Source organism: Hemitrygon akajei, chromosome 10 (genome assembly GCF_048418815.1).
Source record: "Hemitrygon akajei chromosome 10, sHemAka1.3, whole genome shotgun sequence".
Taxonomy (NCBI): domain Eukaryota; kingdom Metazoa; phylum Chordata; class Chondrichthyes; order Myliobatiformes; family Dasyatidae; genus Hemitrygon; species Hemitrygon akajei.
Window position 1 is genome coordinate 125,470,335 of NC_133133.1, and position 12,091 is coordinate 125,482,425.

Consider the following 12,091-nt stretch of genomic DNA (forward strand, 5'->3'; position numbering starts at 1 on the left):
AGTGGCTATATTGGAATTGGTTTATTATTGTCACAGGTGCTGAGATAGAGTGATAAGATTGTTTTGCATACTGTTGATCAAATCATTACACAGTACATCGAGACAGAACCAGGTAAAACAACAACAATGAAGAATAAAGTTTCAAAGCTACCAAAAAGTGACGTCCAGGTAAACAAGATAGTGCCAGCTCATAGCAAGGTAGATTGTGTGGCCAAGAACACGGGACAGTACAGGCCCTTCAGCCCACGATGCTGTACCAGCCCTTTAACCTACTCCAGGGTCAAGCTATTGCTTTCCCCGCGTAGTCCTCCATTTTTCTTTCGTTCATGTGCCTACCTATGAGTTTGTTTAAATGCCCCTAACGTATCCGCTTCCACCACCACCCCCAGCAGGGTAGTTCACACACCCACCACTCTCTGTGGAAAAAACTGACACCCTCCCCCCCCCCCATATTTTCCTCAAATCGCCTTAAAACTATGCTCAGACAGTACCGATGTCCTTGAGCCTGGCGATACTCCCTTTCAGGCTCTTGTATCTTCTGCCTGATGGGAGGGAGAAGAGAGGACATCCAGGGTGGGTGATTATGCTGCCTGCGAGAAGTATAGACTGAGCCTGTGGAAAGGAGGCTGCTTCCCACGACGTGCTGTGGAAGATCAGTATGTAGGAAGAGAAAGGAAAGGCAGCCCGTGAACATTTGCATTTGCGGGCTTCTGGGGTGTTGGGAATGGAGCAGTGAAACAGAACCATGTTCTCCCAGGCAACAAGGAGGAGATGTCTCGGTGATGTTGGCTGAGGACCGGGTGTTAGGGAGACCTTGCCTGTACCTTTCCACCTACGACACGGACAAGCGAAGCCGTTCCCCCCCAGCGCCCGTCTCCTGAGGGTGACGGGGAGCGGGACATAGGGGGAAGGTTTTGGAACTGCGGTGGGAGATGCCGGCACCGGCCCTAGATTGTCGGGGTGAGCAGTCCTTTGGAGAGCCACTGGTCACTCTGCACCTTACGCTCAGAGATACCGCATGTGGCTTTCCCGGGGCAGAGCTGGAGGGACAGTCACAGCCCCTCAGCCTCAGCGGAGGCTGACGTGGAGCCTGGAGCAGGAGCAGTCCCAACTACCTGGCGTTACTCTACAGTATGTCAGTGCCCAGGTAACCCTGGAGAAATAGCACAAGGTATCCATGGTTACCGTGGTGATGTTCCAGGACCACTGGGCACCACAGAGGATAAGTAGCATCTGGGAGAGGATGGGGGCATTTTAATTCCAGTTGTTTTAGTTATTGTTGTCGGCTCTAGTGTTTTGTTGTAAATTGTTTACGGGGTGAAGGAGAAGAATGTTGAGAGCCAGGATCAAATGGTGGAGAAGGCTTGATGGGCTGAATGGTTTAATTCTCGTTCCAAGTGGTTTATGGACGTATTATTGCCACAGACACTATGGTACAGTGTAAAGCTTCAGCTCTGAGACTGCGCCTCCTCATCCTGGACTCTCCCACTATTGGAAACAGCCTCTCCACATCCACTACCTAGAACTTTCAATGTTCAATAGGTTTCAATGAGAACCCTCCTCATTCCGCTAAACTCCAGTCACCAAACGCTTCTCATGCATTAACCCTTCATTCCCAGGGTCCTTCACCACACCCTTTCCAATGCCAGCACTTCCTTTCTCAGATACGGGGCCCAAAAGTGCTTAGCCTCAGAATACAGGGATCCCTGTATTCTTTAGCCAGAGGGTGGTGAATCTGTGGAATTCATTGCCACAGACAGTTGTGGAGGTGAAGTTATTGGATATATTTAAAGCAGAAATTGATCATTATTGTTTTGTAAGGGCATCGAAGGTTACGGGAGGATGGTAGAAGAACGGTGTTGAAAGGGATAATAACTCAGCCAAGAAGGAATACCAGAACAGACTCGATGGTGAAATTCTGCTCCCATGTTTTATATAACCATATAACAATTACAGCACGAAAACAGGCCATCTCGGCCCTTCTAGTCCGTGCCGACGCTTACACTCACCTAGTCCCACTGGCCCGCACTCAGCCCATAACCCTCCATTCCTTTCCTGTCCAATGGTCTAACTCCAATCTGTGATCGAGCAGAAAACTGTAGTCGTACTGTTCTGATCATGTTTGCCCAGAAGTTGGCAGCCTTCATGTATTCTTCAGTGAAGGAGCACTGTCCAGTTCTTCTCTCTCTCGGAAACAAAAGAAGTTATTTACCGTTCAGTTTGAATATGACCCACGAGGCACCTCTGCGATCCAGATAATTGCCTAACAAAGATCTGTCCTGGAATTTCAGATTATCTTTGCCGACGAATGCACCGAGGCGGAAGGTCGTCACTGGCACATGAAGCACTTCTGCTGTTTCGAGTGTGAGACCATCCTGGGAGGACAGAGGTACATCATGAAAGATGGCCGGCCCTTCTGCTGTGGCTGCTTCGAGAGTCTCTACGCGGAATATTGTGAAGCCTGTGGGAATCATATCGGTAATCCGCTAATGTTCACATGTTAATATTACAACTTTCGACAGAGCCTTCAGCCCATGATGTGTCAAACTAATTAAAACAGCAATTAGATGCCTGGTTCAGCTAATCCCTTCTTCCATACCCTTTTCAAATCTTGTATATTCATGTGCGTTTCCAAGAGCCTCTTAAGCACCTCTGCCATATCTGCCTCAGCACTACCTACCCCAGGCAGCGCATTCCAGGCTCCCACTCTGTAAAAAGCAAATTTCCTTTGAACTTGCCTTCTCTCACTTTAAATGCCTGCCCTCTAGTGTTAGGCACTTCAACCACCTCTTAATTGTGTAAACCTCTATCAGGACCACCCCCTTGGCCTCTGCCCCTCCAGTTTGCCCCTTCTCTCCTTATAGCACATGCCCTCCAATCCAGGCAGCATCCTGGTAAACCCTCTCCAAAGCTCCACGTCCTTCCTACAATGGGGCGACCAGGGCTGCAGGCCATACTCCAGGTGCACCTTAGCAGCGTTTTATAAAACTGCAACACCGCCTCCTGACGTTTCAGCTCAATAAAGGCCAGCAAGCCACCTGCCTTGGTTGCCACCCTATCAGCCTGTGTAGCCACTTTTAGGGAGCTATGGACCTGGACCCCCCCCCCCTCCCCTCCTCCCCCAGTGCAGCAACACTGCACACTTGGCCAGATTAAATACCATCTGCCATTTCTCCTTCGATATCTGCAGCTGATACTCTGCCGCATCCCTTTCTAAAATACCTCATCGCCACTGTTTTGTAACCACAAAACATTAAACTAGTTCAAAGGAAAAGAGAGCTGAGAGACATGAGCCTTAGTTTGTCTTCACTGTAAGCAAAGCATGCACACAAGTCATGACGTATGCAAGTCACGTATTTTTACGTATAACTATAATGAATTCTATGAACAAAGAGTGCTTAATCAAACAGTATGTTTACAAGATTACTCAATATTCAATATATAACAGATGCCCCGCTGTAACCCTTGGCAATCTTCTTCACTATCCCAATTTTCTTTTGTCTGTGAACTTGCAAACCTACCCATCCACGTTTTCACCCAGGTTATTTCTGTATATCACAAAGTGCACCGATCCCAACATGATCACCAGTAGTCGTGGATCTCCAGCCAGAATAAGTCCCATTAGGCTGAATGTTTAGTTTGTGGTTCAAGTTTATTTTGCTCACCTTCAGCGAGGATATATTGTAGACATTAGCTGGAAATGAGAAACTAACCTTATTTAATTTTGATCCTTTCCTCTTAAAGTCTGCTAGTGATTGTGTGGATTGTTCTGAACGTCGCTGGCGTCTTCTGCGCGAGTTTTGTTGGTGTTGGGCTGCTGTCGCGTCCATCGCCACCTCAGAAGACACAGTGCGTTGCAGACGTAAATTGGATAGAAAGCGTGGATCAGCGGTGGGGTGGGGGGGGGGGCAGAATCCAACCTGTAAACAGGGTTTGGTTGTAGAGCCATTCAATCATGGGCCAGGTGGAATGCAGAAGTTCTCCTCCAACATGGTAGTGACTGCCAGGGATGGGAATTCCTGGAGAGGAGCTCACCGACAGGGCCACTGGGGCCTGCTGAGGTCCACCAACAGCCGCTCACAAATAAGGAAAGGCAACTCTGAAGCACAGTAGGGCGATGGGACAGTGCAGCAGTCTTCCCACCAGAACCATCTCATCCTCGGAGTTTCCCAGAGGCAACACTAACGTAAATTAACTGAATCCCTGTGTAGCGCAGAGAGTGACTGAGCAGGGGTTTCTGTGTGGATTTGTCAAGTGGTGGAAGCAAACCTGGGTAGCAAGCTGACGCCTACTGTACAAAATTTCAGTGCATCCTTCCATCACATCTGTCAGGATAAATCATGATCTGTCATGTGTTGGAATATAGTGTTAAGTTGTTTTTTTCTCATAGTTTAACCTTCCCTTTGCTTGCTGGTATTTTTATATAATCACCTGTATGCAGTGCGTGTATCGTTCAGTGAGTTTTTCAGCGTCTGCAATGAGCTAATTCTGTATTTTTCTAGAAGTTTCTCAGGTGTCACGCCACTGAATCTGGCTATTTCATAAGTTATTCTTCTCACCGGAATAACTTGTCCTTTTTTTTTGTCGAGTGTCAGCGAGTTTTTAGTGTCTTTAGTTCTTTTGTCCTCCCTTCGTTCATTCTTCATTCCTGTACACTTCTTACACAGCCATAACCAAAACATTTTTTGCCTTGTTCTTGACTTCCAAAGAACCTCTAGATGGCAAAATCGCCCGGATCGAACGCCTTGCTTAGGTAAAACGAGCTGGCCGTCAGTTCCCTTGTTTACACGTCTGTTTTTAACTGCAGGTGTTGACCATGCTCAGATGACCTACGACGGGCAGCACTGGCACGCCGTGGACAAGTGCTTCTGCTGTGCCCAGTGCAGGACGCCGTTGCTGGGCTGCCCCTTCCTGCCGAAGCAGGGCCGGATCTTCTGCTCCAAGGCCTGCAGCCTGGGCGAAGACGTCCACGCCTCCGATTCCTCCGACTCCGCCTTCCAGTCCGCCCGCTCCAGGGAGTCCCGGCGCAGCGTCCGCATGGGCAGGAGCAGTCGGTCAGCGGACCAGTGCCGGCAGTCTCTGCTCCTGTCCCCTGCCGACGACTACAAACGCTCCGGTTCTGGCAGCCATGGCGGCAGGACCTTCTGGAAGGGCAGCGGAGAGGCGGAGGCCCCGGAGGAGCAGGAGGAGTGGGCGGAGCACGAGGACTACCTGACACAGCTGCTGCTCAAGTTTGGCGACCGGGGGGTCTTCTTCCAGCCTCCCGGCGGCGACGACGCCCACGGCAACCCGGAGCTGCGTGTCCACGGGGCCTCGGGCCTGGCCGGCAACAAGTTTGAGACCAACCTGTCCTGGGCACAGTCCCAGGACAATCTAGGTGACTCCGCCTACGGGAGCCACCCGGGCCCAGCCAGCAGCAGGAAGATACAGGACCTGGAGACAGAACATGGCCCCACAGGCTTCAAGCACGGCGAGAGCCCCTGGTACGGAGACTCACTGGAATGCTTGAGCAGCGAGCTGAAGCCCAGCCAGCAGAGTGTCCGCAATTCCGTAGACTCACTTGCCCTGTCCAACATAACAGGTATTGTGCACGTACACCAACCTTCCAAAGACCACGGGGTCCCCTCCTGTACGCAGTGGGGTGGGGGCAGACAAGGATGGAGGTGGATGTCCTCGTAAACTCCCCCCTGGGGCTGGCCCACCAAGTTGGCTGCCTGAGGGTCCCGGGGAGGGCAGCAGAGGGCTTTGTCCGGGCTAACTGCCTGGCAGTTTTCCGGGTGTGTGGCTGAGCTGGGTGACCATGAAGAAAGAACTTGCTGCATCCATGGTTTCTGTGGAGGTGCTCCAAGGACTTTGGTCACTGTTGGGTACAAACAACATCCTCAATCAGGCTGGGAACATGTTAACTTAGTTACTGCCATTGTCTCCAGTTCTTTTTGTATTAGCATTGTAGTCTTGGGCTAGCCGGTGGTGGAGTGGCATCAGCACTGACTTCGAGGCAGATGGTCCTGAGTTCAAATCCGACCAGGGCAAATCATAGTAGGTAAATTATTGGAAGGAGTACTAAGAGATAGGATCTACAAGTATTTGAATAGACAGGGACTTATTAGAAAAAGTCAGCATGGCTTTGTGCGTGGTGGGTCATGTTTAACCAATCTATTAGAGTTTTTCGAGGAAGTTACCAGGAAAGTGGATGAAGGGAAGGCAGTGAATGTTGTATACATGGACTTCAGTAAGGCGTTTGACAAGGTCCCGCATGGGAGGTTGGTTAGGAAGATTCGGTCACTAGGTATACATGGAGAGGTAGTAAATTGGATTAGACATTGGCTCAATGGAAGAAGCCAGAGAGTGGTAGTGGAGGATTGCTACTCTGAGTGAAGGCCTGAGACTAGTGGTGTGCCACTGGGATCAGTGCTGGGACCATTGTTATTTGTCATCTATATCAATGATCTGGATGATAATGTGGCAAATTGGATCAGCAAATTTGCTGATGATACAAAGATTGGAGGTGTAATGGACAGTGAGGAAGGTTTTCAAAGCTTGCAGAGGGATTTGGACCAGTTGGAGGAATGGGCTGAAAAATGGCAGATGGATTTTAATGCGGACAAGTATGAGGTATTGCACTTCGGAAGGTCTAACCAAGGTATAACATACAAGGTAAATGGTAGGACACTGAGGAGTGCAGTAGAATAGAGGGATCTGGGAGTACAGATACATAATTCCCTAAAAGTGGCGTCACAAGTAGATAGGGTCGTAAAGAGAGCTTTTGGTACATTGGCCTTTATAAATCAAAGTATTGAGTATAAGAGTTGGAATGTTATGGTGAGGTTGTATAAGACATTGGTGAGACCGAATTTGGAGTATTGTGTGCAGTTTTGGTCACCTAATTACAGGAAGGATATTAATAAGGTTGAAAGAGTGCAGAGAAGGTTTACAAGGATGTTGCTGGGACTTGAGAAACTGAGTTACAGAGAAAGGTTGACTAGGTTAGGACTTTATTCCCTGGAGCATAGAAGAATGAGGGGAGATTTGATAGAGATGTATAAAATTATGATGGGCATAGATAGAGTGAATGCAAGCAGGTTTTTTCCACTGAGGCCAGGGGAGAAAGAAAAAAGAAGTCATGGGTTAAGGGTGAAGGGGGAAAAGTTTAAAGGGAACATTGGGGGTGTTTCTTCACGCAGAGAGTGGTGGGAGTGTGGAATGAGCTGCCAGATGAAGTGGTGAATGCGGGCTCACTTTTGACATTTAAGAAAAACTTGGACAGGTACATGGATGAGAGGGGTTTGGAGGGATATGGCCCAGGTGCAGGTCAGTGGGAGTAGGCAGAAAAATGGTTGGGCACAGCCAAAAAGGGCCAAAAGGCCTGTTTCTGTGCTGTAATGTTCTATGGTTCTGTGGTCCCAACTTGGGCAGCAGCAGTATCTGTGTGGAAGAAAGGCCTGGCGATCTGCTTCAGTATCTTGCCACGAAAACCCTATGGACAACGACACTATCCATAGGGTCACCATGAGTCGAGAAACAACTCAACGGCACTCAACGACATTGTAGCATTATGGCTAATACCGGGGTATTAGGTGACTGGAGGAAAAACAAGGGGGATGTCAAGGGTAAGTTTTTTAAACAGAGAATGGTCAATAGTGATAGAGGCAGATACACTTGGGCATTTATGAGACTGTGAGATAGGCGCATGGGTGATAGAAAACTGGAGGGCAATGTAGGAGAGAAGGATTAGATTTGTCTTACAGTAGGTTAAAGGTTTGGTGCAACAATTTGGGCTGAAGGGCCTGTACTGTGTTGTAATGTAGAAGTTACAATAAACAGGCGTTTATTTGTTTGGAAAACGAGTGTCAGGTCAGGTTTACTGTCATGGGTGAGGCGCAGATACAGTGGAAAACTTGCTTGCTGTAGTGTCGCAGGCACGTGGGTGTGGACAGTAATCGTCATTTGGAGGGATTCTTCCAAAATGGCCAGAAACTGTTGTCAGTGACAATAGGAAGAAGTGACTGGGACGTGTACCTCACCTTTTGGTGTGTGCGTTAGGCAGTGTCACCACGTCAGTGGAGAGAAAGAGAGGTGGCAATGAATTGGAATTGAGGTCTGATCGGTACAACATTGGCAAGGATAATCCACAAGTACAAGGTGTCTTTAACATGCTTCATGGAAAGGTTTTACAGGATTACAGGCAGGCGCAGATAGAGGTGGGGAGCGAGAACCTTGAGGAAAGAACCTCAAAAGTTTAGGACCGAGACAATCGTGAATTGTTTTGGTAGATGTCAGAAACGGCGAAGGGAGCTGCACTAGAGAATTTCAGTTGTCCAGGGACCCAGCAGGGAGGGGACGGACCCCGTGGATGGTTGGAACGCAACGGGTGAGGATATGAAAGTAGAAGTGTTACCAGACCGGGAGCCTGAACAGTGTTGAGGAAGCAGGGAGTCTGCAGAAAGACAGATTAGGAGAATGGGCAAAGTGGCAGATGGAATACAGCGCAGGGAATATATATGGTCATGCACTTTGGTAGAAGGAATAATGGTGTAGACTGTTTTCTAAATGGGGTACCAATTCAGAAATCGGTGCTGCAAGGGGGCTTGAGAGTTCTTGTGCAGGATTCCCTAAATGTTTACAGAACAGAAGGCAGGAGAATGGGGCTGAGAGGGATAATAAATCAGCCATGATGGGTTGGCAGAGAAAACTTGATGGGCCAAATGGCCTAATTCTGCTCCTATATCTCATGTCTTAAGGACAGCTCTGGTTCCAACACTGTGTTGTACAATTCTGCTCCTATATCTCATGTCTTAAGGACAGCTCTGGTTCCAACACTGTGTTGTACAATTCCATAACCCAGAGAATATTTTTTCCTCAGGTTTGAGATACCTTGAGTCAAACACATTTGAATTTTGGTCATTTTAACCTGAGTAGAGAAAGGCAGAGTTAGGTGTGTTGTAGTGTGTTTATGAGTCTATGGCGAAGAGAATTCTTGGGATAATTAATGATTTTAAGCGGGATTCTTTGAATATTCCGATATTTGACTAGTGTTGGTAGATAATTCCCAAGTTCTGGGTAACATTAAACTGATCAGAGTCCCTCTGTTCATCCCAGTAGGAGCCTCAGTGGACGGAGACAGCCAGCAGAGATCGCCTGTCTTCACTCTGCAGGATCTCCAAGAATTGGAGAGCTGTGAGAAGGTGAGCAACATGGGGACGATGAACTCCTCGATGCGCCACTGCAGCATCGAGTCCCTGAAGAGCTTGGCGTCGGAGCACTGCGTGGTCCCGGAGCCGGAGGAGAAGCCGAAACCTCTCTACAACCCGATGCTGAGGCGATCAAAGTCACAGACCAGGCCTCAGCAAGTGAAGTTTTCCGACGATGTTATCGACAACGGGAATTGCGAGGAGATCGAGGTCCGGCAGCCCCCAATGAGCGAGCGGACACGGCGCCGAGTGTATGACTTCGAAGGGCGCAGCAGCCAGCACCGCCATCGCTGGCGCAGGAGCCGGAAATCCCGTTCTGACAACGCGCTCCACTTGGCCGCGGAGCGGAGAGGCCCAAGGGAAAGGCTTCACCTTCACTCTCCAAAAGACTGTGACAAACTGGTTGAGACACATGCCCATCGCGACAGACAACCGTATCACCAGAGCCAAGACGTGTACGGCCAGTACAGCCAACCCCCAGACTATGCACTAAACCAAGCGGTGGGCAAATTCCTTGGCTTGTACGCTGACGACTATGATTCCTGGTGCTCGACATGTTCCTCTTCGTCCTCTGATTCAGAAGAAGAGGGTTACTTCCTTGGTCAACCTATCCCACAGCCCAGAAGCCAAAGGTACCAGCTCTATGGCGATGACCTTGCAGGAGCCTCTGTGGTGCCAGCTTCTTCCACAACACCACAGATCACCAGAGCCAAAAAGAAAAAAGGCCACAAAGGGAAGAATTGTATAATTTCCTAGAACAGAGCTAGTGGTGACCAAATTTATATGGAGTGTTTCTGGAATCCGAGTCCAGGTGTTACTGGACCATCTCATGGAAGCAGGCTATATACTGTGAATTTATTGGCAATGGGAACTCTGTACCCACTTGTAATCCCACATGAAGGAACATTGTCTACCATGCTCCGTCCTCACACCCTCAACCACCTGGGTCAACACGGACCTTCACGCTGGATTCATGGTTCCAGGAAGCTTCAGGCATTGAAACAAAATGTTTTTTTAAACTTCATTATCTTCTATGTTATTATGGTATTAAATGTTCACTTTCATTGAAGTATTTGCAATGAGTTTGTAAAAGTGAAAGGGTTGAATGGAGAAAGGGGCAAAGATAGTTGTGTGGAGTGAACCTGCTGCCCCTCCCCATCCTTGGAATTCCACACCACAGGCATTAGAGGGGCTGCAATCTGTAATTTCAAAGAAAAAATGTTGGTATTTATAATGTAGCATTTAACAACTAAAGTTAATCATAATTTAACGGTGCAAATAATGTATATATTGTAAAGTCCAGATTAAGAAACTGATATTTTTATATATCGCTGAATTACAAAAAAAAACACATTTATGTTTGGTTGTATATGAATAAATGTAATGAAGTGATTGGCAGCATTTCCCTTTGATAAGCAGTGTTTACCATTTTGTTAAGATGTACTGTGTTTAATGCTTCTACATACAGCTTCTCTCTTGTCTAGTTACCTTCTTACTGGGCCCCTTTGTGGCCCAGCAGTATTGGCAATTCCCAGATTCAGAAGTGCATCTGAGATACTGCAATGTTATCGGAGCCTATTGTGAATCAGATAGTGTAAAGAAGTATCATAAGTGATGTATAAATGTAAAGACTGGAACATGTGGATGAATGAAATAAAAAAATATAAAATAACCCAGTTTGTTTCACTAAAATACATTCCGCAAAATGTTGAAACAACAAGCCACCTCTCTCCTCTTGACCCGCTCCCGCTCAAATCCCTACCCCCTGCCCTGTCGTTCCCTCAATGGGGGGCCTGGGCGCCAGTGAGGCCACGCTGCCCATTTCAGTATCGGAGGTCCGGGGCTTTTGTTTAGGGAATAATGACAAGAAAAAAAAGTCTGTACATGCTCGAACAACGAGTGCTGGAGAGAGAACTTCGGGTTTTTTATTCAATCCCAATCTGCGGTAACCTACGCACATCCTCCCGTATACTTTAAATCATCTCTAGATTACTTATAATACCTAATAAAATGTAAATGGTTGTTACACTGTATTGTTTAGGGAATGATGACAAGAAAAAATAGTCTGTACATGCTCAAACATCGAGTGCTGGAGAGAGAACTTACAGGTTTTCCCGATCCACAGTTGGTTGAATCTGTGCACGCGGAATCTGCGGATAAGGAGGGCCAACTGTATCCTCATCGAACATTCATTTATTTTATCAAAGTGTCCAACTCTGAAATAGTGCTTCAGAAGTCGAGGCCCGCTGGCCGGAGCCCCCAAGTCTGTGAATCTATGTAAGTTTGCTTGGGAGATCGGTTACCATGAATCCACACGTCCACTGGAGACCGGGTAGAGGAACGGGGCTTGTTTTGCTGTCGTTGCTTTGCTACTTGGCATGTTCTGTTTTGTGTTCTGCCAAGCATTGTGGGCAAACTACACTGGCGTTGGAATGCGTGGCGTGCTTGCGGGCATCCCCCAGCACATCATTAGGTGTGTTGGTTGTTAACATAAAAAACACATTTCACTGTATGTTTCATTATACGCATGGTAAATAAATCTCAATCTGAATTTGAAATCGCTGTGGTGAAATTGCACATGCTTTCTGTAACTTATTGCAGTTTTGAAATAATGGATAGTTGTAGAAATACATTGCCTGAAATATTAGTATTGTGCATCTAGTTTTTATGTTATTTATGTTGGGCTGTACAGGGTTTGAAGTGGAGTAACAGGCAGTGTCTATAGAAAGAGCATTTGCAAACATTAAGCTTGGAGAGCAAATGACAAATTGGGTCAGAATAATTATTTTTCACTGTATAATTGCAACGTAAAAACAATAATGTCCCGTGAAATTTAGCCTCTTCTGCTTTCTTGTCAATTGAAAATCATTCCCACTTGACATCTGTAAAGGTCCAAAGTT

General features: G+C 47.4%; 1 protein-coding gene across 7 annotated transcripts in view; it reads left to right on the forward strand.

Moving 5' to 3' along the window:
• Window positions 1-10,863, forward strand: part of prickle1b (prickle homolog 1b) — a 181,900-nt gene extending 171,037 nt beyond the window's left edge. For 6 of the 7 annotated variants that reach the window (XM_073058887.1, XM_073058888.1, XM_073058892.1 and 3 more), the window contains exons 6-8: window positions 2,292-2,478; window positions 4,808-5,581; window positions 9,100-10,863. In XM_073058887.1, the coding sequence (XP_072914988.1) occupies window positions 2,292-2,478; window positions 4,808-5,581; window positions 9,100-9,947 (1,809 nt within the window). In that variant the 3' untranslated portion in view covers window positions 9,948-10,863. The remainder of the gene's footprint in view (window positions 1-2,291; window positions 2,479-4,807; window positions 5,582-9,099) is intronic. The other variant, XM_073058894.1, reaches the window with a different exon arrangement.
• The last annotated feature ends 1,228 nt before the right edge of the window (window positions 10,864-12,091 follow it).